This window comes from Tinamus guttatus, unplaced genomic scaffold (genome assembly GCF_059628265.1).
Source record: "Tinamus guttatus ecotype Peru unplaced genomic scaffold, ASM5962826v1 Tinamus_guttatus_pri_ptg000389l, whole genome shotgun sequence".
Taxonomy (NCBI): Eukaryota; Metazoa; Chordata; class Aves; order Tinamiformes; family Tinamidae; genus Tinamus; species Tinamus guttatus.
This window is the reverse complement of record NW_028288923.1, coordinates 7,665,384-7,692,099: the sequence shown is the minus strand read 5'-3', so window position 1 is coordinate 7,692,099 and position 26,716 is coordinate 7,665,384. Positions and strand designations below refer to the sequence as shown.

General features: G+C 50.4%; 1 protein-coding gene across 1 annotated transcript; it reads right to left on the bottom strand.

Moving 5' to 3' along the window:
• Window positions 1-8,888: 8,888 nt before the first annotated feature.
• On the bottom strand, window positions 8,889-10,741 carry IRX6 (iroquois homeobox 6). Its single transcript, XM_088530812.1, has 5 exons — window positions 10,673-10,741; window positions 9,801-10,043; window positions 9,617-9,711; window positions 9,184-9,494; window positions 8,889-9,115 (listed from the first exon to the last, which is right to left on the bottom strand). The coding sequence occupies exons 1-5, from the start codon at window positions 10,715-10,717 to the stop codon at window positions 8,889-8,891; spliced, it is 921 nt and encodes a 306-aa protein (XP_088386938.1). The 5' UTR covers window positions 10,718-10,741.
• Window positions 10,742-26,716: the final 15,975 nt, after the last annotated feature.

Here is a 26,716-nt window from a genome sequence, read left to right as displayed (position 1 = left end):
TCAGTGCCCAGCAGCCTTGACCTGTCCGCAGGAAGAAACCTGCTATTTGCACGGAGGAACACGGCGGTGTTTTTCCCCTTTGCAAACTCATAAAATGCCCTAAAATAGCTGTGCTGTTATGTTGATTTTGGTAAAGCCAAGCTGCAAAATGGCACCTAGCCCTGCACTGCTCTTGAATGTTCCCGCGGGCCTGACGGGCTGCTAGGAGGGAAATGTCCGGAATTGCGGGCTCGGGCAGGGATGGCTTTTAGGCTCCATGTGTTGCTGGCGTGGGAGGTACCTGCGAACATTCCCCTCGCGGACGGGGCTGGCAGAAGAGGAGAACACGAGTCCTTGCTCCTGCTTTGCTTGCAGCGCAGTTATTTGTTTCTAAATTGAAACAGATAAATATGAAACACCGGAAAGCTTAACTTGGGTAAAACATGGGAGAAAGGGCGGAGCAGGGTGGGGGAAAAGGAAAGATTTCACAAGCTAAAAGAAGTGCAAAAATATTTGTGCTGTATTTTAGTCTTTTTGATTTCCTTTTGGCTCTGTTTGTCTTGTGGCATTGGCGGGCGAGGGCCTACCCATTTCGCTGGCGTGTATTTGCAACCCAGGAATGCTGCTTGGCAGCGGCAAAATTAGAAACAAATTTCATGTGTTCTGCAGTGCCCTCCAGTGCTGTAAAGGACAGGAACAGAATATGTGGCTTTGTCAGAAGGACTCCAGGAAACCGCAAAGAAACAGAGATTAGGAACAAAATAGGGGGAAATAAATAATAATTAAAAAAAAAAAAAAAAGGAAAGGAGAGATCGGCAGCAGCTGCTGCGCGGTGGGCGATGCGGGCGGGCTGCGGTGAGCGGCGGCACCGGCGCTCCAGGGAAGCGGGTGCCCGTGCCGGGGCCGCCGGGCTGCTCCCAACCTCCCGTGCGGATGCGCCGCGCTCGCCCCATCACGTTAAATGTAGACAGGTTTTCATTTCCAGGGCTGCGTGTTTGGAGATGATGGATGGTGAGGGATATGTCTCCATAATGAAGGTTTCATTACAAATATTTTAAACGTGCAGCGTGGCTCTTCGTTTCCAAACGAGAAGTGCCATCCTCTTGCTTGTGGCACCCAGACCTGATCCGTGTGCTGTTGCTGAAGCGAATGATTGAATCATCACTCGGTGTGTTGGTTTTAATATAAAGTTATTTTTGCTCCCATGTCGCTGCCGAAACCTGAACAGCATAATAAACTGAAGAAATAAAAACAAGGAAAGGTAGTTGCAGTGAGATTAGAGAGCAACGACTAGTGACATCATTTGGTTACCAATAATTATCAAGATTTTTTTTTCAGATAATTTGCCTCTATCCTGTTGATACGCTGCTGTCTGTCTCCTATGGTCGGGTGATTATACTGTCTTGACTCAAATATGCACACAACCTGGAAACTTGCTTATTGTGTGCAAACAGTTGTGCAAACCCAGTTTGAAATGGAGACATGTCCAAATTCATTAGAGCAACTCATGGGCTTGTTGCATGGCTCTTTTTGCCCAATTGAAACCCAGGAAGAAAGGGAAGTCTTGCCTTCTTTATGCACTCCATGAAAATCATAGAATCATAGAATGCTTAGGGTTGGAAATGGTCTCTTTTTCCCATTTGCAATAAAACTGGCTTCTCATGTATGCGGGTAGCAGCTAGGTGTGATACCTGCAAGCACGGGGCAGGGCAGCCTCTGCAAAACTGCCTGCTGATTTTGCTGCAGGTGTCAACGCTGTCTCATTGCACCCGTTTTTCACCTTTCCTTCTCCCCGTGCTCTCTGGAGAGACTTTTTCATCTGAGCTCTCCTGTGTGTGCGCAGTGTGATGATCAGAGCGTTGTAAGCGTTTTTAATCTCCTTAAACCTGTCTCTTTGCCGCTGTGACCGTTGCCCTCTGAGCACGGCAAGGACTTGAGCAACTCGGTTGCATGTGGCTTCAGGATGTGAAAGTTCAAGTAGCATTTTCTGATTTTTTCCTGGTACTATTTTGCATGGCCCATAGTGCATTTACTGCCAGAGCTGGCAAAGTTCTAGGAAAAAGGAAGACTTCTAGGAAAAACCTGCCTGCATCGCTCTTCTCTGCCCCCCATTAAAAACGCATTATGCGCGAACAGCAAGGGCATAAATTAAACCCACTTTGGACAGGTTGAGGCTCCACAGCGGAGCATAAGCACGGGCAGTGCTGCCCGATGGGTGAAGCCACTGGGTGCTGCAAGGGCAGGAGCTGCTTGGGTGTCTTGTCCTGATAAAGACAGGAGTTTTTAAAAAGGGGGTAACTGATGCTCTCGTACAAGATGCCTTGGAGACAGAGATAGAGAAGTGCACGTGAGGACGGGATGCTCAGAAGTCAGTGGAGGCTCTTGGAAAAAGGAAACCCATTTGCCCAACTGTGTGCCTAGGTGCTTGAAATCGCCTCTTCTGTTTTTTCAAGGCCTGTTTGGGTGTACAATTTTGTACACTGAGACTGCCAAGTGACATGCCTGGAACTTCCTGAGTTCATTCTCTCAGTGCAACATTCACTGCTGATTAAATTACTTTTCCCAGTGATGTCGTGTCCTTACTAGCTCGAGTGTCCCATCAAACTCCAGCGTACCGCTTTATCCTTCCAAAGATGGATTCCAAAGCCAGCTGGGTCAGAAATGCCCTAGTGCTCCGAAGGGGAAGTGCTGCATGCTCATACAGCAGAGTCCAGTTTGAGTCATTTAAAATAACTTCCCGGTGCCCAGGGGCTGTTTGGGAGAGCCTGGCAGAGGGCCTCGCGGCGACGGAATCCCAGCTCTAGGGACAGATCCTGATCTCCCTGCTCGGGAAAAGTTCCCAACGACTCCAAAGGCAGGTTCATTGGATCAGAACTTCTTCCCCAGTCCCTCAATCCAGCGACCAGAGTGCGAGAGATGGAAAAGCCTTTGACTGCTAGTGGGCTCTGCTGTAATTCAGAATAATACCAGATGTTTCATTATGGATCAGCCTGCTATAAAACTGCTGCTTTGAGCCACTGAACAAAGACAGTTGACAAAAGAAAAATTAATGTCGTGTCTTTGATCTCGTGTTTTAAATTTGTCTTTTATAAATAGTGATGGGTTCTGGTTAAAGACACTCTAACAATTTGTTAAATATGCAAATGGCTTAAGTTTCTTAGCAACAGAACAAATAAGTGTTTTTCTTCTAATATAATATGTATGCTAGTTTAGTAAGCACACAATAAGTTAATTAGGCTGCGGTTAGGTATTATTTGTAAATGTCATATTAGCATGCTGTGTTGTTTCTTTGTTGCTACCCAAAGCCTCAGACTCGCTGATGTCACTCGGTGTGCGCTGGTTTCTCCCCCTCGTTCGGAGATGAGTTTATTTTGCAGCATAGTTGCGGGCAGAACGATGATTTATTAGGCTGCGTGTTTATTGTTGTTGTGCCGGGCCACGGTGTCGCATTGTCTTTACGTCGTTAGCAGTGTCAGGGATTTTACGGGGAAATCCGAGGAAAGTACACATTACATGTGTAATAAAGCTGCCGCGGTTTGCCGTGATTAATGCCGTTACAGGGAACGAATTAATAGCGACGGGACCGCTTGGTTTGGGAAGGGCGGCGGAGGCAGAGCGGGATGCTCACGCCGCGACCACGGAGGCGCGCGGGAAATCTCCCGTTTTAGCGTTTTGCTGCACAATTGACCGTTCGAGGTGATGATGGGAACGCTGGTGAGGAGGCCTGAGGGCACGTTCGGGAGCATGCAGGAAACGCCGTTAGCCTTTGTGCATGCCCCTGGGGTGAAGCTGTGAGGAAACGCTGCTGGGAAAGGCCTTTAACGGCACAAACCGTTGTTTAGAACAACCTCACGGCAGGTCCTGGGGGCTCAGGACTCCGTTGCGGGGCGGCTGCCAACTCAGGTGTTTCTGTTGGGGTTTGTTGGTGGTCAGTAGCTCCAGCATTCCCACAAATGCATCTTGGCGCAAGAGGAATGCGGCCACCTGCCCAGATCATGACTTCGGTGCCACCGTGTCCTTGGCCATCCCGGCCACTTAGCAGCACCGCTAATAGTAACTCTATCATCCCGGGAGAAAATGTTAGGGCGCTAACTGGCCGCCTGCGTAGCTTCACACCCCGTCTGTGCCTCTGCCCTAGGCTGTCAATTAAACTAAAGTGTGATGTTTTCTTCCAGAATTTGGGAGTAGTTTGAATGATGGACCCCTTTTCCAGTCGCAGGTTCAATACGTTCAAGGCTCCCTCACTTTGGAAGGCACCACGCACAGGGTGGCTGCCTCATGGACTTGACGCCCTGTCCACACTGCTCTGCAGTTTCGGCCCATGGAGTTGTCCAGGCCGTGCTCAGGTTATTCACGGGGCTCCCTCATGAAGAGGCAACGCGGGGGAGCTGCCGCGGCCGTCCGAAACACCCAGCGCCTCAGTGGAGGCAGCCGGGCCGAGGTCCTCCACACGGCGGTCACTACAGGCAGCCAGCGGCCCACAGGCGTGACGCTGCGCTGCCCTGCTGCGCTCCCATTGGCCGGCGCGGCGGCCCTTTGTGCGGCGCAGCCAATGGCGAGGCAGGCCCCGCAGGGAGCGGCCAAACTCGCAGGCTGACGGCGCCTGTCTCACGCCAGGTGCAACCCCTGGAGACTCGCGGGCAAAAAAGCAATTTGGACAACTTAAAGCAGTCGGAAATCAGCTTAGCGCACGGGCTTACCAGGCCACAGTAAGGCCCAGGAGACCGTGCGCTAAGCTGATTTCCGATTGCTGTTTTTTTTTTTTTTTTTAACTTTTATCAAAGATTAATGGTCAATTATCTGGCAATCTGATTTCCTGGTACAGATTGTATTTGCATAATTTCATAGGCATTGAAAATATGACCAGACTCTGATCACTTGGAAATAGGTTGAGGCAAATCTTTGGTATGACTGATCAAAATTGGGCAAAATCCCTGTAAATACGTATTATTGATGCAAAAACAAGGATGACTTTAATAGGCTGTTTTCTGAGCAGCAAACAACTGCTTTAGATCTTTTTTATTATTATTATTGTTCTCTGCGTGGCCAACTGTGACTCCTGGGCTGACAGGCAAAAAACACATTCAAAACTTGCTTTGCTTAAGGTCCCACCCTTATTCTACACAGCTTCACAGCTTTTCCTAGGTATTCCTGCCCCTTATTGCATGTGCTGGGATACGTGGTAAAAAGTCCATGAAATGGCACACACATTAAATATGGAAAATGCTTTTCAATATTTGCCCTCCAAAAACAGCTATTACTAATTAGAGAGGGTGTGTTGTGGGTGCTTTGTAATGTACACGTGGATTTTCCTGACTGAATCGAGCACCCCAGAAAACTCAAAAATGTGTTCTGTGAAGTGCATGTCTTAGGCTTAAAAAGGGCCTGGGAATGTTGCTCCTGAGGCAGGAGGGGACAGCCGGAGCCTCGGCTGCGCCCCCTGCGTGCGTCACAGGCTGCGTGAGGCTCCCGGAACACGTCTTCTGGGGAGACATCCGCTCCTCATTTGGAGGCGTCAAGAGATGGAGAATTTACCATCCTCTCTGATCATCTGCTCTAGCGTTTAATTGCTCTTTTGCTCCAGCGTGTGCCTTATTTTTCATACTGTTCCACTTCAGCTGCTGCCTGTTGTGGCTTTTCCCGCGCCCTGGCTGTCCTGCGTGGTGCTACTACCCTCTTCTCTTCAGCTTTGCTCACGCGATGCCGTTCAGCACAGCGGTGCCGGTGCGGAGGCACCGGCAGAAGGGCCGTGCGAGGCAGTGGCTGCGTGCGGGCACCTTTACTGAGACAAAACCTCCCGCAGCGCTGACGGCTCCCCGGGCTGCCAAGCCAGAGTACACCAAGTCTTCCCCCCTCACTGCCATTTCTCCAGCTCTTTGATGCTCGGCTCTTTGATGGCAGACAGGGGTGGCTCTTCTCTAACCTTCCAAACTTTCTCCTAAAGCAGGAGCCTGGGATTTGGCCAGTGCGGGTGTCTCAGTGCTCTGCTGTTGCATGGCTGCCCTCTGTCCCTCACGGATTGGGGAGCTGGGATGTTCCATGCAGGGTAGCCAGGACAGTGCCCCAGCGGAAAGGGCGCCACGTTACTGGTCTCAGGGAGTCAGGGCACTTTGGTTCATCAGCTGTCCTGCCGCTGAATCCACTGGGGAGACAACTTCTCTGTGTACAACAAGGCTGTCTGGAAGGGACCGCTTTATTTTCTAGCTCTTTGGTACAGCTTCTCCACATCCCTGCAAGCTTTCCTAGGAAGGGAGCAACTATTCTGGCCTGGCCCGATTCCTTCTGCTCTGTTTGCTCCATAAATACTAATTCTTCCAGCTCTTTGAGTAATTTTCTCCCGTCTTCTGCAGTTTTTATGCTCATTACTCCTCTGTCCCATACATATGTGACTTAGAAAGGGGTCAGGATAAAACTAATGCCAGGAAAGGCAACACACACACGTGTTGGGCTTTTTCTGTAGTGTGTGTTTTTTTTCCAGGTGATTATTAATCCAGGTGAGTTCCTGAATGGCTCGGCAGCCAGGAGAGCACCCGTTCCCTTCATCTCAGCCCCGCTCCAGCAGTGGCCTTGGGAAAGGAACAAACTCCCTCCAAATGCAGCTACCAAAGGATAAGAGCATTGCTAAATGAGAGGAAGCCAGTTAAATGAAGTAGTTAAAATGGTAGTTTTCTGGTTATCAAAAAAGATGAGCGTGCATGTGTGTATGTGTGTGTTCAAGCTCCAGGTTCATCCAGTGGTTTCCAGGAGAAAGCGCTGCCGTTTCCTTTGTTCTTTTGCAGAATCTCTTTTGGGGCAGCTTTGTTTGTTTGTTTTTTTACTGTTTTTATTATTATTATTATTATTATTATTATTATTATTATTTGCACAGCAACATTTCTTTGTACTACTTGCACTTCCTCCCAAAATATAAGCGCGGGGAAATACCTTATGAGGGTAAAACATCCTACGAACTGTACAGAAACCGCTAACTTTTCTGTATGACTTGGGACCATGTGATAGTACTTAATAGAAATGTGTAACACTGCTGTGAAGTACAGAGAGGAAGGAAAAGTGATCTCAGCGATGAACAGAAATTACTCTGTGCTCAACTCCCATCATCGCCTTTCACGGATTGAGCATCATTCCCTGGACGTTACCTGCCAGGCAGGTGTTTATATATAAAGGGAGTTATATAAAGCCTCCTTAAACCGGTGCACCGTGTGGCTTGAGTGAAAGGGAGAGCCAGAGGGCACTTGTCTCAGAGTTGTTAAATCTGCCTCTATCAGGATTTAAGGGACAATGAGTGTCTCCTGCGAGAGTGGCTATTTAAGACCTGTACCAAGAGGGGCCAGCAACACTGGGGGCGTTAGGGAGATCGGCTCGAAAATGAGACGTCTGCCTGATTTTCCTCCTCAGTTTCCCCCTCGAGCCTCCCCGCAGCCAAAATGTAGCAGCGCAATATTATCAGGGGTTGCAGCACACCTTCAGGTGGCAGAGCCATGGGTTAGGGTATTTTCTCTTTTTTAAATGAAAAAAAAAAAGCACTTTTGGATTCAGACAAAAAAAAAAAAAGTCCTCATTTTGCTAAGTAGATTGAAAGAGAATCCAGATTAAGCAAATCATTAAATAATTCCACAATGTTATCCACCTGTTTGGGCCTGTAATTTGTTTTCAGATGAGCAGTAGGTTAAAAAAAATACAAAAAAAAAGGCACATCATTTAGTGGCAATAAATAAATAAGTAAATACATAAAGGTTTCCCCCAGCGTCTGCTTTGGTCCCGCGGTGCCACCCGGCCCAGGCTCTGCTTTGCAGCCAGTTTGGTGGCCGCGGCTCCTGTTGCACACCCCGTGCGGCCCCGCTCCCGCTCTGGCGGACGGGGACGAGGGGCCGGTGCCGCCGCTGCGGCAGGGGCTCCGCAGCCGCACGGGCCGCACAAAGGCGCTTTCAGGGGCCGCTAATTGCGCGAGTTCATTAGCGCGGCGGGACGGCGGCCAGGAGCGCGCAGGGCTGCGCGCCCGCGCACCTGGCCCTGGCGGAGCGGGCGAGGGGGGCGCGAGGACCCTCCGCGGGCGCCTAATGCGCTTTAGGAAGAGCCCTAATCCTGCAAATCCGACTTGAAATAATGTTCCTTTTTTTTTGCAGCTTAATTTCTGCGGCTCTAAGTCCCGTGTCCCCACCCGCCCACGTTCACCCCACCCGTCCCATCCCACTCGCGAACATAGAGGAGCCCACGTGCGAGGGGAGCTCGGTTTCCCTGATTTATTAAGGCAGGATTCATTGGAGCCTCTTGGCCACCAGTGACTTAATGTAAATGTTGACCCTGGTGAACTCGGGAGTAGCAGGTATCGGGTTGATCTATGGGTGACCTCTTAATTACCGCCGTTATTAATTTAAATTATTGCTGCTGCTTCTGGAAACAGGGAACAAAGAAACATTCTTTCCTTGTCTCCGCTCGCTTTATTGGTCTGAACAGAAAGTGGTTGATGACACTTGTAATTAAACAGAAATAATGCAGAGAGGCGGCTCCCGGCGCTGCCCCTGTGCGCGCCCGCGCAGGCGGCTCCTCCCGTCGCGCCGGGAGCCCCGACGGGCGCGCGGGGGCTGCTCGAGGGGGGCGGTGTAGGGGGCACGGAGAGAAGCGGAGTCTGTGCGCGGTGACCAGGCCCCGCTCCGGGCACGTCGGGGCTCCCGACACTCGCGTCTCCCGTCGCGCGGGGTCCGCCTGGCTGCGCGGGGCCCGGCGGGGCGCCCCGCGCGGCGCCGCTGGGGGCGGGGAGCGGCGGCTCCGCGCCCCTTCCTTCCGCGCCCCTGCGCGGCTCCTACCTGGCGCGCGCGGCGCGGGCCGCGGCGGGGGCCGCCGCTCGGGCGGACTCGCTCCGCGCGCGGCCGGGGGGCAGGAAGGGGCGCCCCGACGGGGCGAGCGCCCCGCTAGGGCCCGGCCTCGGCCCCCGCCGCACGCGCCGGCGACCAGATGCGCGGCCGCTGCGCGGGCGGCGCGCGCAGGGGGGCCGGGGGCGCTGGGCCGCGCGCCTCGGCCGCGGAGCCCCCGCGGGCCCGCGCGCCTTCCCCCTCCTCGTCCTCCTCATCCTCGTCGTCCAGCTCGTCGAGGTCGCTGAGCCGCAGCTCGGCGTCCTCCCGGCAGCGCCTCTGCTCGCCTGCAACGCGGGGCCGGGGATGGCACCGGCGGCGGCGCCGCGGCCCTGGCCCCCTCCCCCGCGCCTACCTGTGCCCGGGGCGCCTTCCTCGTCCTCCTCGTCCTCGGCGCCGCGCGGTTCCTCTCGCCGCTCCTCGCCCGCCTTGCTCTTGGGGGACCAGGTCATCTTGTTCTCCTTCTTGAGGCGGCGGCGCGCGTTGGCGAACCAGGTGGAGACCTGGGTGAGGGTCATCTTGGTGACGATGGCCAGCATGATTTTCTCGCCCTTGGTGGGGTACGGGTTGCGGCGGTGCTCGTAGAGCCACGTCTTGAGCGTGCTCGTGGTCTCCCGCGTGGCGTTTTTGCGGCGGGCCGAGGCGCCCGCGTCGCCCGTCGCGAACCTGCGGGGAGAGGCGCGGCAGCGAGCGCGGCCCCGCGGCGCCCGCCCCGTCGCGAGCTCCGTGGCGGGGCTCCCCCTCCGTGGAGCGCGTGTCCCCCCGGCGCGGCGCAGCGCGGCCTTTACCTGTCGTACTGGTAGTGGCCCAGGGAGTGCTCGTAGGGGTAGTAGGCGGCGGGCTGCGCCACCCCCGCGCCCTCCTTAGCCTCGTACTGCGGCGCCTGCGGAGAGGCGGCCGCGTGGGGGGTGCGTCGCGCGGGGGGTCCGCGCGTGGGGCGCCCCGCGGGCCGCCCCGGCGGGCACTACTCACCAGCGAGGGGTACAGGGCGGCGGGCTCGGCGCCGTAGGGCAGGCAGGCGGCGTAGCCCTGCGCGGCCGCGTAGGGCGCTCCGTACACGCCGAGCGCCGCGCCGAGCTCGCCGCGCGTGGCGGCCACGAGCCGGTTCTCGTAGGGGGGGCAGCAGAGCGGGGCAGCGGCGGCCGGCGAGGCGGCGGGCGCCGAGCGCGGGGCCCCCTCGCAGCACGTGGCGCTGGGGCTCGCGGGCACCAGGAACTGCGGGGGAGCGCGGTGAGGGCGCGGGGGGGACACGCGGGGGTGCGCGGGACGGGCGACCGAGCGGCGAAACTTAAGGGAGGAAAAAAACACGCGTGGAAATGGGGAGGGACCCACGCGGCTGCCCCCTACCCGTCCCCGCGGGGCCGTTTGCACCGACTTAACGGCAATAAACCGCGGAGCCGCCTGCAGCCCGGGGGTCCCGCGGAGGCTCCACCGGGGCGGAACGGGGGGAGCCCCGCGGAGGGCACAGACCCTCCGAGGCCGCTCGGGAACCGCGGCCGTCCCGGTCCCAGTCCCGGGGGGGGTTGTTGGTTTTTGGCGCTTCAGCCCGAGCGCGGAAGGGCCGCGGGGGACGCGGGTGGGATGGGGGTCGCAGCCGCGTCGCTGCTGTGCGAACTGCGGGGTGTTTGTTCAAGCCGCCCGCGACACGAACGAGACATAAACACACACGCACGGGTTTGGGTTGTTTTGTTTTGTTTTGTTTTTTAAAAAGGCTCCAGATGTGCCCTTTTAAAACGACTCCAAGGGAAGGGGAAGGGTGAAAAAAAAAAGAGGGAGGGGGAACAAGACATCTGGACAGCAGCAGCCGAATGGGAACAAAAGTGAGAGCTGCTCACTCGCCTTACCTGAGAAGCGGTGCTGTAGGGGTATCCGAACTGAGAGAAGGACATAGTCGCTCCTTATTTTTGGACCATAGGCAATATTTTTCCCCCCAGATCGATTGCAACTAAACCCCGCTTCAGGATGCAGCTTCTCACACACACATTTCCACGCAGGGCTTTTTTCTTTTTTTCTTTCTTTTTTTCCCCCCTCTATTATTTTTTTTCTTTTTCTTTTTTTCTTTTTTTTTCTTTTTTTTTTTCTCAATTATAGATGATTGCACTTAAGAAAAGCAGCCGGGCATCTGAGCCATGGGCTTGGGTGTCTGGATTAAAAAAAAAAAAAAAAGGCAAGGCGGCTCCCCCCCCGCCCCGGCTCCCATCGCGCTCAGTAGTAGCCGCGTCCGCCCGGACGGCGCCTCGGAAGCCGCCCCCCCACGCGGGGCTGCGCCGCTCGCCCCGCTCCTTCCTGCTCCACCGGCCCGGGGGGGGCTCGCCGTGACGTCACGGCCCCCCGCGACCCCCCCAGCTCCGCGGATTCTCGTTTATTTGTTTAGCGCGATCTAAACTCGACGGGGGTGGTTGGGGGGGGGGTCGCGCCATGCAGCGGCTGGAAGCGGCCCTCGCCCGAGGGGGCGGGGGGCAGCGCGCAGGTTGCGCGCGGGTTGCGCGCGGGTTGCGCGCGCCGGGGGCGCAGCGGGGAGCGCGGCCGCCCCCTCGGGCGGGGGCCGGTGGATCCGCGGGGGGCGGATGCCGGGGATCCCGGGGCTGCCCCGAGCGCCTCGAGCTCCGCGGGGCTCCGCGCCGCTCCCCGACGGGTGGCGCTGCCGAGTCGCGAGCGGCTCCCCCGGCCCCCCGGGGCTCGTGGCCGCCCGGGAGGCGGCGGGTCGGGGTCGCCCTGCGGAGCCCCCGGCCGGTTCGGCCCGAGCGGGGTGAAACCGCAACGCGGCGGCCGGACCAGGCGGCGCCCTAAGGGACTTCATTAAGAAAAGGGACCTTTGGGGAGCGTTGCTGCTAATTATTTAATTGCGAGGATCCCCGCGGGGAAAATTATGCTAATTATTAAGTAATAAACTCGCTCGCTGCAAAGCGCTGAACTCAGCGCGGTTTCGGTGCGCGTGGTTTGGCAGGGGCGGCCGAAGAGCAAATCCGGTACCCGTGTCCTGGGCAGAGGCTCCCTGCCCGCCGCGATGCCCAGAGCCGGCGCATGAGGAGGGAGCAGCTGCCCGTGATCCGTGCCCGGCTCTGCCTCTGCATCCCATCCATGGATGTCCCTCATCACCTGTGCCCGGGCACCCCGTCCAGGTGCTCCCCACGGGGGCAACATGCCCAGGACTCCCACAGAGATGGGCAGGGGTCCCCACGGGCACAAGTTTCACTTCCTGAAGGAGGCCAAGGCACAAACATCACTCCCAACGCTTCCCAACGCCGCGAGGCCAGGCCTGAGCGCGGCTGCGCCTTGATTTTTTGGGTGCTTTTAACATCTCCACCGCTCGCGTTAGCTCTGGCCGGGCTTTGGTGCCGGTGAGGGGGGAGCAGCCCCCGGCCCGGGCCCAACGCGGCCGCCGGCACCAGCGACTGCGGGAACAGCTGAACTGCAGCCAGCGCGAGAGCATCGTTCATGAGGGGAGAACCAGGCTCTGAGAGGGGCAGGAACAAAGCAGCTCCCCAACCACGCGAGCGGAAGCGGGGCCGGCAAGAAAGTCTCTTTATGTGGTGGAGTACGGGGGGATTTTGTTTTTTGGCCGCAGCTTTTTTGTACTGAGAAAATTAAAATTCTTCAAGTCCATGCATGAATAAACAAGTGCAGCTGGGCAGCCTAATACATAATTTATACTGATCAGTCAGTGCAGATTTAACTGAATAAAGCCGAAATGAACACTAATTGTTTTGACAAACTAAAATAGTGTATATGATGGTTTATTGTGAAGCTTGCTGGTTGCTGTCCTTATCTCAGCGGCTATTGTCAAAACTGATTTCTGCATGAGGAGCAGAAAAAGACCAAATAAATTAGGACAATATTAAGATTAATATCTTGTGGAAGATAAAGCATTTTAATTGCTTAACAATACAGGCAAAAAATAGAGCTGTGTTTGGGACAGAATTGCCGGGATGAAGCGCGCAGCGTGTCGTGGTTTAGCATCCATCCGCCTGGCACTGTCCACCAGGGCAGCCCAGCTGCTTCCTCGCGTACACATGTTACAGAAGCCCCAGTTGTGTCTGTGGCACATGAGAAACACGGGTGATTTGTGACTTTTTCCAGACCTGGAAAACACGAGTACGGTGCCCACCCAGCGGGGCGGCCTCGGCATTAACGTCCGGCCGCTCCGGAGAAGCTGGGACCGCCGCTCGCTGCACACGCAGGCAGCGCTAATCTACAATAAATCCCACCAAATCAATGAAAATATGGCAAGTATATCATTTTTAGAGAAAAAAAACCACATGAGACATGGCCATTAAGGGCATAGTCGTTCTAGTACCTGCGTCTGGTCAGAGCTGCAATTAAAAACATTCCAATAATAAATCTGCTCTCAGTCTCGTTTAATGCTTTTAACTTTCTTGAAAGTTCAAGCTGGTATCCCAAAAATGTGCCAGGACTTTCACAACGTATTTTATAGACTCATAAATAAATATGGCAATTAATTTAAGCTGTATTTCTTTCATATTTGATGACAATTTATTATGACACTCACTCATTCAGTGCACAAAAACTCTAATGCACTTAAAATCGGATTTCAAACCAAACGTTTTATGGGAAAATATAGTATTGATCATCCATTTAAAGATATCATGTGATGATTCATAACCCACTGTAAAAAGGATCTTACGAGGACATTCAGAATGAGTTTTGTGGGCCATTCTTGCCACAAAATCAAAGTTATGAAAGTCCCAGTTCTCAGTGATGTTTTATATTTCTGTTTAGAATTTTCATATCTAACCTTCCTGTTATTTTTGATGGATACCAGATTTAAAGTAAAAGGCTTTGCATATCTAACATGAAATATATAGAGGCTAATTTTCTGTTGAGGCACAGCTCAGTAGGGGGTGGTGTTAAATATATATGGGCAATTTTTCTCAGCTTACACAAATTTACGCACGGAATTTGTTCCTTTCGAGAATAATTTCCACTCTTTGGGTATGTTATATGGGCGGTCTCTGCAATACGCTGCTGCGTCCCTGCATAAAACGCGTTTTGCGCGTGCGACGCCGGAGCTGCGAGGTTTGAGAGCGCCTTGCGGTTGCTGCTGCAGTGCCCGTCTGTCGCAGGGGACCCGTGCAGGCCGGGGGGACCGTCCTGAATGTTTTCGGAGCTGAAAGATAGGAGAAAATATGTCCAAAACAGGCCCATCGTGTCGTGGAGCCTTGCCCAGCCGTCTCGGTCCTGTGCCGTGCTTCCTAGGGGTGCTTGCCGCGCGGGCTGGTAGTTATTGACTTTTCATCTCGCTCTCTGAGATCCTTAATCTAATGATGTTTTTGCGCTCGAGCCGCCCGTAGCCCTCGCCAGCCTCATTATTTTCTAGATATCCTTCCTCAACGCCACGGGCTGCGGGTGGTGACACCGATGCTTGGAGAGGCAGCAGAAGGAAATAAGGAGTGAAGGCTAAAGCACTTGGTTAAAGAAGAGTCTCATTTATAAATCAATTTTAATAACATATTTAAAAGCTCTCACATTTGCCTTTAATGTGTTTCCATTTCCTCCTTGATCATTAATATTTAAAATATTTTTCTTTACAGATCTTTTTTCTATTGTATCCTTTCTAGCTTCCCCTTTCTATCTTCAATCTGCAAACTGTGTGCTTCCCCATAAGGAATCCATATAATTTGATGGGGGGAAAACCTCCTTTTTTGGAAGAGTGGAGTAATTGTTTAAAAGTTCTTTGTAACATTTTAGCTCAGAATTGAGTATGGGTTTTCATTAATCAGCCTTCAAAATCAGTGGACTCCCATATTACTACTACCAAGTAATAATTAGTAACAAGCTTTAAAAAACTAGCTGTGGATAGAAGTGCTCGGCCTGCCTGTCCCTTAGGTGCTTTCATTTGCAAGTGATCTGGGAGCACGAGCTTTTTGTGATGTCTGTCTTCTGGGCTTTTTTTGTGGAGAGTGCCAGGATGTGGGTTCCTGGGTGACGTGCAGCTGGGAGGTGTTTGTCACCACTTTGTTTATCCAAGGAAACTCTGTTTTTTCAGGGAACGAAGAGCACACGTTTTCCCCAGGGATTTTACAGGTAACATTAAAAATGCAGATTTGTTCACCTAAGGGTTAGGTGTCTGTTAAGTGACGTTCATGTGCAAGGTCAACCCGTGGAGCAGTTGACACAGGTGGGTGTCATCCCCACTCTGAGGGTCAGGGAGCAGCCACAGGTGGGTGCGTTTGGGCAAGTGCCGGGAAGCCCCTCGTTTGGGCATTGCTTAAACCTGGAGCTGGGGCTCTTGGTGGGAGTGATAGAGCTGCATGTTGGTGCTGCTGGAGTGGTGTGTCTCAAGGTGGGTGTGAAGTGTGGCAGGGGTCCCTGTGCCCCGGCTCTTTGTGCTGTGCTTGTCTCCCAGGTGGGGAGGAGGTGCTGGTGGGTGAAGCACTGAGGCCTGCCCCGAGGTGAGGGGCTTACCGGGTGATTTGGTGGCCACAATAAGCTCCCTGGTTGTGCTGTGGTGCTGGGAGCCCTGCCCAGGGCCTGTGATGGTGCCGGCAAGGTGCACGGTGCTGTGGAGCTGGGTAATGCGTGTGCAGGCCTGTGTGGGAGCTGTGGGGATGTGGGGTGAGCTCTCCCCAGCCAAGGGAGGCATCTCCTGAGGAAACCTCCCTTCTGTGCGTGGCAAGGCTCTGCGGACACCCAAATGGTGTAGCCCGTTGCGTGGGGGAGCAATGACTGCTCCCCGGAACCACAGGAAGGAGCTTTGGGCAGTGTGACCGTCATCTTGTTGCTTTGGCCCTTAGTTTATAGCATATGGGAAGTGTTTGTCCACTGAGCTTGCACCAGCTTTTATATATACATATATGTGTGTGTGTACATTAAGTATATGTGCACGTATATATATGTGTGTATTTTCTTCTCAGTCCTTCTTTTATTTATGAATTCCTCATGGCTTGTAAATGGCAGATGACATAAAGCATGGAAAGAAAGTGCTAAACATGAAACAATATCCTGCTCTGTGTGTGTGTGTGTATATATATTTTCCTTTAGGAGAGTGCTGAATTCTTCAGAGGATGATATTATTCCCGAAATACTTTAGGATCTGTTAGGGAAGTGCCGTAGTCACCAGGAGGGCTCTGACGGGCTCCGTGTGTGAACGCGCAGGCGCAGGGCCGTGCTGGGGCTGCCCCTGCGCCCCAGCCTCGCTTGGCAGCGCGTTGCTCCTCAGCCCTCCTGGGGCTTCGTCCCTCCCACCAGCAACGGGGCCTCTCGCGAAGGGGCCGCTGGGCTGTTGGGTTACTCATCACCAAAACTGTGACTGCTGCCCCAACGCGGACTCTCAGATACATCTTATATAGCTGTATCTCTCTTCTCTCTTTTCTTGCCCCTCTCGGGCATCCTGGCCAACTGCTGAGCAGTGCATCAAGCTGTTGGGAAACAGATATTTTTCTTGAGCTAAGAACAGACACGCGTGACGTTTCAATTACTGGTATTCGTATTTAAATGTAAATAAGTGGCTTCTTTGCTCTATAATTCAACAATCCTTATAATTATGATCTTATTATGATATTGAGGTGCCATATGTTGCTGCAAGTGCTATGAAAATAAGCAAACGAGGCAAGAAACAGAATTAAAGGTTTCTGTGATGTTTGTTTGTGTATTTGTGGCTACATTACAACCCCTTTGTGTTGTAAATACCTCATTTCTTAATTCAGCAGTTCATATAATTGGAATTAATTTACATGGAACATAACTTGGAGCCTTGTGGTTGGGCTGCTGCTGCTGTCCTGGGTCTGATCTCAGAGTTTTCTGCCTGAAACCCCCTCCTGGCAATGGCAGGAGCGTCACCCAGGGGAGCAGCCTCAAGGGCCCTGTGGGTCTGCGCCTTGCTCAGTTAAGTGCCGTGGTCCTGGTGCGGTTGTCCTGGCTCTCGTGGGTCCCGCTGTTCGGACAGGGCGCCCGTCTGGTGCGAGGCTGTGAGATATTGATGTGCTGCGTGATGCCGCTTGGGCTGCACGGCTCTGTTCCCTAAACCTGCACCCTGCGGAGGCTCCGCGGCGGCAGCGCGTGGCCCTAACCCCACTTGGAGAAATTCCTGGGCTTTTGCAGCATGCAAGGAGGGTCTGGCTTTTCCAGAGCACCTCTGCAGCCAGCAGCTTTCAGGTGGTCTCCTCAGTCCTTGCACCCTGCTTGGTTGCTCACAAGCAAAGCAAGCTCTGCAGCTTGCGGGTTGTGATTAAGCCCACGAAAAGATGGGGGTGAAATTGAGCTGCACCTTAAAGTAAGTGCAACTACAACAAGACTTGCACCACGCAGCGCAAACGACTGTGGTGGTGGAAAAAACATTCACAGAGCTTATTGAGGGACATGTTCTGTAACAGAAACCTTAAAATAGCTTTGGGTGTTTATTGGGCAAGAGCTACTCGTCCTTGCCAGTGGGTTCTAGATGCAGCTGGTTTCCTGTTCTGAGCTGATGCTCAGCTTAGTCATCCAACTCCCTGTTTTACCATATCCTGATGAATTAGATCAGTGCTGGTGTTCAAAACCTTGAAGCCGGTTATGTCCAAGGGACTATTGGTTGGTGTGTGTGTTTTTTGTTTGTTTGGGTGTGTGTGTGTTTTTTTTTTTTTTTTTTTCTGAAGGGATGAGATCTGAGCTTTTGAATGAGTCATCCTCAGCAAAGAAAAGCATTATACATTATTTTGAAGCACAGTCTCGAGGAAGCTGCCTTTGCAGTTGCTGCTCTTCGTGTCAAGGCAAGTGTTGTACACAATATATGAAGTGTAGTGTAAATAATTTAGCTAGCCTTTGAACATGGAAATAGCAACATGATAAAGTAGCAAAGCATAACGGGTTTCCAGCCAAACACATGGCTGAGTAGTTAGCCTAGCTAAAACAAACCAAATTTTTTTTTCCTCAAGTGAATCCGATGTGAATGCAAGGGAGGAGGGAAGCACCAAGTCCTGCTGGCAAATTAGTGGCACCATGGGGTTTGCAGCTGCAGTAATTGGGGGCTGATGGCTGATCTGATAGTGCTCGGGTGGAGAGGAAGGAGCTGCTCGTGTCCTTGCTTGAGTTGTCATGAGCCTCCCCAAGTGCTGTCCCAAGAAGCCCTAGGCACCAGGTCATCTCTTCTTGCACATCTTATTTTAGGCATCAGCAGCGGTGTGCATGGAGGGCAAATTCACTATTGGAACTATCAATAAAACATAGTTTCTCTCTGTTAAATTAGTAATCATGAAAAAAAGCTCCCAAGGTTTTTATCTCACTCCCCCTTGCTTTTTTTAATTATTACAAAGACAGGTTTAAATCTTGCCCGAGGTAAAAATGTGCCCTGCTAAGGTTGCCGCTGCGTGAGGCTCTCCTGAGTCCCCGTGGGTGCTCTTGTTGCCCTATGGTATCAAGGGAGACCTAAGCTAAAATCTAATAATGATCAAGTTAAATGGCTTCAAGTACTATTTGGGGCTTGTTCAATCACAGCTGCCCTTCCTGAGGGGCACAGATTGCAGCCGGGGTGGAAAATGATGAAGTTTTCACTGATGTTCTTGTTGCTGTTGTGATTGCGGAGCCTTAGACTGACTTAAGGTGCCTGAGTCCCTCTTTGCTTTTCTGAAAAACTTCACGCTGCCTCTCCTTCTGCAGGAGTATTTTGGGGGCACTGGATACAAACTGCCAAGGGTTTTAAAATTGCTGGTCCTTGGGCTACGTTGGCTGTAATTTTCTTTTAAAACTTATTTAATTTTTTTTTTCCTTTGGCTCACTTCCACTCTTAAAAAGCCTGGCCTTAAAATTTAAAATCTGTTTTGTCTGGCTGAACCTCCTGAGAAATAAGGATGTCTGGGTGTGTTTTGGAGTGAAATATGAGGATTTAAGGCCTGATTTTTTTTTTTTTTTTTGGGGGGCGGGGGTGGTGAGGAAATTTAGGGTTTAAGATGGATATGAATGGATGAGCCTGGGGAGAAGGAAGGGGAATGGGGTGTAATGGGGAGGGGTTGTGCCCTCGTGGAAGGTTAAGGGTAGAAAAGGAGAGCGGTGGGTGCAGAGTCCCTCCTCGTGCTGGAGGACTCGGGACTCGTCACCTCCTGCTCGGCTGCCTGAGCCTCCAGCCCTGGCACTAGGACCGGCTCGAGACCTCTGCCCGGTTCATCTGATCTGTATTAGTGTCCATATGGTGGACAGTGTCCATATCCGATCTGTAATATAGACCATATTATATATATTTGTTTGCGAGCAAACATGGCATTAAGAGAGCACTAGTCATTTCTGGCCAACTCAGCTGTTTTGATCAGCACTGACTACTTAAATTGACCAATCTACCTCACCCTGGCTGGAGATCAAGGGACTAGCACTTAATTTCATTCCTTGAATAAAGATTTTTATATATATATATAACTATATTTTATATATATTTATATATACACACATCTCCACATGGAAATATCAGAACATGAAAGGTTAAATCAATATGGAGTTTTACATTGCTTAAAGGGCATTTGCATCAAAGCAGCCATGAATGCAATTCACTTGTTTAATGAATTTTTTATGCTTATTTAATGAATTTCACAAAGGTTTGGTGTTTTTCATAAAATGGATAAGGACTTCCAGTTTTATGAAATAATAAAAATGGAACTCAAGTTATGAAATGAGCAATCTCATTAGTTAGGCATGATATATTCATATGAAAGTGTACATGTTTCTGAATTATTGCAAGCAGCTCTATTGCTCTAACTGTAACTTGTTATAATAGTATGGCAAATATGCCTTTAGTTAAGATATCAGGAAGTGACAGAAGGAAATTAGATTTTGATTGTTAATAATGATTTAATTAATACTTATTGTATTTAGCAGACTCTAGATGTGTTAATTTTTTTAGAAAGTGCATGCTGGTATTCAGTGGTAGATATTTAGTGAAATGCAGGACTGTTTCCCCCTACAAACACTTTTTGCTAGAATTCTGGCTTAATTTTATGAGCCTCTGTGTGTCCCCCTCTTCCCTCTCCCCTCAGATGTTATAATAAATTATCTTTTCCCCTCCTTGCTGAGGAGCAGGGGTGACCGGGACTGCTCTGCCCAGAATTACTGTAACCAGAGCACTGAGAGGCCTCTGTGAAGCAGCATCTGGGGAATTGGGGAATTCCTATCCCTGTGGAGGTTCCACAAGGAATCCCCTTGCCCCAGGCCCTGCTCTTGTGCAGCTCGTGCTCCACCAGGGCTGTGGGCAAGAATATTGCAGCCAAAAAGATGAAGTGGGACTTTCAAAACTAGCCACATCTTAATTTTGACCAGGAATCCCCTTGGAACTCATCTCGACTATATGATTTATACCTCAGCAAGACACAGGCCTGTGGTACTTGCTTGTGGAATGGCTGGGGCTCTGCTCCCCCTCATGGGAGGGTGGATTTGGAAACATTACCATGGCCCCCAGTCCTCGGGGAATTGGTGTGAGTCCCTGCTATAGCAGCACGTGCTGCGTGGAGCTTGTCCCAAATGCAGGTGCCCTTTACATGTGCGTGGACTCAGGTGCCCCAGACGATGCCCCATGTGGGGGGCACCCTGCTGGTGAGGTGGCTGGAGGGACGACGCATCACTGGTTCCAATCCCCCTGCTGAAGGACAGGGAGATGTTTTTACCAGAGCTTGGGCACCTTCCTGGGCATCTGTGACGCTGAGCCGGTCACAGTGCCCCTTTTGTGGGCACCTGAGCAGCTGAGATGGCTCCATGCACAGTGGCAGATTTAATAACTAGCTAGTGTTTAATCTGTGGCGTGAAATAACATCTCTTATTATATCTAATGCAAATATTTACTTGAGAAGTTAAAATAGAAAAACATTTGCCTGCCTTCAAAGCCTATCAATTTCTCGTCTGTGGCTGACAAAGAAAGCTTTGAGCTTAAATTCATTTCTAGAAATTAAATTACAATTTTCAACACTAAAGCTTCTGTGATTCCAGACACTTTTCCTTTCCTTTTATTGTGTTTGACAGCAACTAGACTCTCAAGGTAAGTGGTGGAATATAGCCCTATGTAAATGTAAAACATAAAATGAAAACTGGGGGGAAGAAAAACATTTAAAGTAGGAAATTAGAACAGTTATTGAGTTCCACACTATGGTTAATGAGTGTGCAGAAAGAAAACATCTTCTTGGCCTAGTGAGCTGGAGCATTACAACTGTTGCAACACTTCTCCTGTTTTTGGAAGGAAATAAGTAATAACCTCAACACATGGGAAGTCTTCAGTTTGCATTTTTTAATGCCTCAGGGGAGTGCAGTGTTTCTGGTTTAAAAATCTGTTAAAGTTTCCTTTAAAAGGCAGGTTTTGTTCTGAAACCAAAATAAAAATTAACATATTAAGCATATATGTAGGTCAGGAGTGTATGGGAGCGGGCTCAGCTGCTTTACTGGCATGTCTTTTTTTCAAAATGTCTCGGCTAAGGTCAAAGACTGTTGGAGGGAGGACCGAAAAATACCGTCCCCTGCTGCACTGGAGCCGCTCTGCTCGGGATTCACGTTCTGCACGCCCCGGGTGTGATTAAAAACACGCTGCTGCTGCGTGGCCAGAGCCTCGTGCCGCAGCCGTGCGCGCGGGGCCAGCGCGGCTCCCAGCGCCTCGGAACCCGCTCCGAGGTACCTGCCTCTGCGCTGGGCAGGGTGGACATCCCACATGCTGGCTTCAAGTGGCCTTCATGCAAAGCTGTAATTTCTTTTCCATTAATTTCTTTTCTGGTGCAGTTACCGAGCAGGCTGTTGGAAGGTGGGAGCTAAGTGATCAATATTTTATCCCTTCTAGCCTAATAAGTTCATTATTATTGGTGTGATGTGCGCTGTGTTTCCCTTGGTCTGGAAAATGAGCACACCAAGTAGGAGGAATTGAGATGATTTTAGTGGCGACTTTATTGGGAAATGCATCGAGGCAAGGCTGGAGGTTATGGTCAGAGCTGATGTTTGATCCTGAAGCCCAACACTTGCCCAACATAACAGTGCTCTGCAGAGCAGCTGGCTTGAAAAATCCATCCCAGGTTGTAACTCTGACCAGGAGTTTAGTGCTGCTGCCGATGCTCTGTGGTCACCAAGTTAGTGTATTGCTTGATGCAGCTATTCTAAGGTTTACCTTACCTTTTTTGTTGGTATTTCCCAGAGATGTGTAGCTTAAAATGAAATGGTTTAAGTCGGGAGCCAAGATGAAATAATTTGGGTCAGGGCACAGTCTCGGGTGCCCTCCAGGAGGCTCAGTCAGTGGTTAACCTAACGAGCTCCTGTAACTCCATGTGTTCAGCTGAAACAGCATTTCTCCAGGAGAAGGAAACTTGAAGCTTCATAGCAAGTACTCGATTTTTAGCTGTGTCTGAGGAGAGTTTTGGCTCTGGTGTTTGAACCAAAACCAGAAGCTGTGTCTGAGCATTCGTTGAGAGCTGGTGCTGAACAACTGCATCCCAAAGAGCTGCCAGTTATCCTGCAATCCCCTGTAAATGTCAAATTCTCTCTCCCTTATTATCATATAATAAGTGAGCATGGATCTCTTGGGCTAGCTCAGAAGTTATATTGCTGATCTTAAAGATTGCACGAGTCCTGCTGCTGTCTCCTGCTCCTTGAAGTGGCAGGAGGGCCTGCAGGGCCCCTGCGCCTGGCTCTGCGGCCTGCCGCGTTTCCCCTTGCTTGGGGCAGACTGAGTGTTTGCAACTGGAGAATATAAAAGGTGAAATGCTCAGCTGTCACAGGCCATTAGCTTGTTCAAGCCTGACGTCCCGGGAAACGCTTCGTCGTAATCCTCCGGCTGAAGAAATCTGCGGTGAACTTCAAGTCGGTTGTTCAGTTTGGATATCGCATTACGGGGTCAGATCGGGAACTCGGAGTTGTTCCTACTCCCAAATTGGTTTGAACTACAGTCGGGCAGTTCAGGTCCTGAAAATCAACTTTACCCATTAAGCCTAGGGGAATTGCCTAGATGGAAATGCTTATGCCCAGGCCTCTGGCTTCAGTGTGCGGCCCTTGCTGAAGGGTGCTCATGGTTTGGCTTTACCGATTTGCTGCTTCCTTCCTGGAGTTCCCACGAGTAGCAGGAAAAGCTGCCTGACAAGGGTGAGCATGGACTGCCTGGGCTCTTGCTGCTGTGTCCGCTCATGTAGCGGATCTGCCTGAGGAGAAAACTCGCATCTATGATGCTGCGTAAGGCAGGCTCTGCTGTGATCTGTATATTGCTGTTCCCGAGCAGTGCTTTATTTTTCTCACTCAATGAAGTGACACAGCAGTATGTGCTACAGCAGTATGTGAGTGGTATGCAGTATGTGAGGACTGGCAATCATGGCTCAGCAAGGAAGCCAAGGAAAGCAGTTTTGTAGTCATCCTGGCCATAAAACCATTTCCATTTTCTTGTGAGTGGAACAGAAATAGGTGTTGGGTAGAAGCAAATCTATTCCATGGAGATGCTGAAAACTTATCTTGAGCTTTCATTGACTCTGCTTCATCCACCAAAACTGAAAGTATTTTTAGTTCTCAAAGCCAAGTCTTCAAAGCCAGCATTTTTTTTTTCTTTCCCCTGCCCAGGTTAATATCTTTCAGAAAGTGTTTGTGGGTGCAGGATGGTCTTTATTTTATTACTTTGAGGTGCTGAGATTATGTTGGCGTCTGGTCCAAAGGCCTTTGTTCCTTGTGTTTCACCTGTAACCTCTGTGGTCCCTGCTGGTCCCCTCGTATCCCTAGGGGTTATTGTGCCTCTGGCTCCCGGTGATGCGGGGCCATGTGTGGCTGGTGGGCTGCAAGCAGAGTGGCGTGTTTGCTGTCCCTGCAGTTGTCCAAATGAAACCGTGGGCTGCATGAGAGCCTTTGTGCAGGTGAATTCCTACCAGTGCCTGGGAAGAAAGCATAGATATGGTGGACTTGACAGGGAATTTGATAATGGTAAGAGTAGAAAAAGGAATGTCCAATTACTGGAGATCGGAGTAGGTGTCTTCCTTTTGAAGATGTTTATTTCAGTAGTGTTCCAACTTTTTATTATAATTGTCCTTATTATTTGTTTTGATGTGGGGGAAAACATTAGAATTCATTTATGCAAAATGGTCTCGGTCATTATTTTGCTTCACATTTGGAATTGCTCCCTTAGTTTTTGAAAGAAAGGGAAGGGGGGGGGAAAAAATCAAGGCTGTTTCCTTGTTAGATTGCCTCCCATGCTGTACTGAGTAATTTTTCCCTTGCAGAAAGACCTCCCTGGTAGGGACACTGATTGGGAACCTGGTTTGTTTGTGATAGGCTTTTCCTTATGGTTAGCACCCAACTTGCCTGCTGCCCTGGGGTTCATCATCTCACCCTTCCTCTGCTTGTGCAGGAGCATCCTGCTTGGGCTGAGCTTCTCAGTCCATCTGCATGAGATGAAGGTTCCCTTGGCAAGGGGTGACTGGGGAGACACTGTGTCCCGCAAGAGTGGTGAGTGCCAAGTCACATCCATTGCGTGTTCACAAGTCACTGCCTTCCTCATGTCTTAATACTGCGGCCCGAGGGACGGGCAAAGGGATAAAGGCAACTCTGAATTGTTAAGACACTTGCTTTAAATTTGTCGATCCCTTGTACAACATCTGCATGTTGGTTTTCTTTGCTTCCTTCCCTGCCACTTTACAGCAGGCCGGATCAGTGAGGAACAGATAGCTCAGTTCATAAAACAGGGCTTCTGTAAGCGAGACGCAGTTGGGGAATGCGCTTCTGGGGGATTTGTTCCATGAAATGCAAGGGAAGGATTCATGAGTACATAAAATAACAGCCTAATCAAAGAAATAAACAAGAACAAGTCTGTAATCTTCACAAAATTGGGGGAAAAAAGTGCTTCTGATGGACTTGCTCCTACTGTTTTCTTTGTAGCTGTTTCCAGAGCTCAGACCATCTGTTCCTTGTTGTAGGTTGTTAAGTGAAATGTGCTGCCAATACAAATAGCTCCGCTTGATGTTTGTTTGCATAAATTGTTTTGAAAGCTTCATGACGAATTTTAAGGATTACTTACAGGGGTAGGACTCTGTGGAGGAGGAAATATAAATTTGATGATGCATGTTGGAATCCATTAATTTGTTTGGAATTTATTATAAAAGGGGACATCCTCTGCAGTGTGGAGGGGCAGTTTCATTTTGAGCCCAAAAGGTTACAGTGCTGATGTGCTAACTTGGCCACACGGCAAGAAAAAAGATAGCCTAGCAAACATGATCAATCTGCTGTTATGTCTTTCTGAGCCCAGTCGCTTTAGTTTTTTTTGCCCAACCAAGCTCTCCCCGGCAGCGCTTCAAAGTGTGCACAGTCTCCAAGCAGTGGTGTATGCTGGGGCTTGTCCTGCGTTAGGAGCTTTGGTGGCATTTTCTCTCAACCTCTTGGCTATCAGAGGCTATGGCACTTGATCAGACCTTGAAGTAAGTGACCGAGGAGATGTATACCTGGTGGCTGTTCACTGTATGAGTTGCCCCCATAGCAGAGACTGGGGCAGCATTGTGCTGTAAGCAGGGAATAATTCCTGCTTCTCCAAATCTGCTACTCTGAAAGCAAGGAAGAAAAGCAAGGAAAGAAAGGAACCTGGGAGAGGATTTGGCTAAAATGCTGGAAGTCAGGGACAGAGCAAGAATTTGCTGTATGCTCCATGGTGCTACCTACTAGGGAAGTGCTCCCAGAGGTGGGTTATGTGCTGGCTCAGGCTTTCCCTGAGGCCTCTCTCAACACAGGTTTCACTCTGGTGGTTTATCTTTGACCTTATTGTTGAGGAACTTTCACTAGCTTAAAATCAAAACTTGACCTTTGCTTCCCGTCAGGCTTTTGGATGAGGCTCTGCAATGCTCGGACGGTCAGATGTTCCTCCCCCCTTGTCTTTGGGGAGCCGTGCGTCTCGACCGCGGCTGCGCACACGTGCTCTGTCGCTGCTCATCGCAGCTCCGCCGCCGTAATGCTCCGGCTTTAAGTGAATTGACCTGGCTGCTTTCATCTTCAGGTAATGCAGCCCCAGTTTATAATTCAGACCAGGAGCTTAGGGAGATTTAGAAAGAGGCCCAGAGCTTTGCTTTACTGTGCCAGTTAAAGCATTTATACTGATGACAGTTAAATTGTTGAGGGCTCTGTTATTCATTTACATCACAGACACTAAGGTCCTCTGACGACCTACTGCAAATGTAAGCCAGATGTACCTAAACATATCTATTGTACATTTTACTTTATTTCAAACACTTCTCCTGACTTTCAACTCAAACCTTCTGTCTGTCTTGTCATGCTACAGTGTTTAATGATATTTTATTGCATTAGTTCACAAAACCCTTGAGTTTTTCAGTTGTCCTAAGCTAATGGACTGGATCTGTACCCATTTGCTAATACAAGATCTTTTTTAGTAGGTAGCAGAGCTATTAAACATAAATCAAGGTTTCCGATAAAATATTAGGTTTCTGCTGCATCTTACAAAAGGATAGTCTGCAGTTTTACCTGATTATTATATCTTATAAGCTATAGTTAAAGCTTGTTTGGGGATTTACTGCATTCCATACCTAGTAATTTCATACAAATCCATAATGATTATTTTGTATGTTCCTTTCATTTAGCTCATAAAAGAAACCGCATAGTTTGCTAGCTGCAGAAATGAGAGTCATCCCCTAGTACTTCCTTTGGAAGGATGCACTGAGAAGTATTAAAAAGGAGAAAGAAGGCAGCGGGGGAAATGTTCACTGCTGCCTGCCTGATTTCTTTTGGCCAGTGATGAGATCCTGCCCGAATGAAACAGAGCAGCCTGGCTTGCTACAGGGAGGGGAGAAAAACAAACCATGTTTTATTTAGTAGTACTGAAGTCTCTGTTTCCTCTGGGGAAAAAAAGATTAGAAATCTCTCTTAAAGCTTATATTTTATTGTCAGATACTTAAGAGGGGATGAGCAAGTGTCCTCTATTGACCTTAGAGGTGGCATTTTTCCTTTTGGGGGAACATACTCCACTCCTG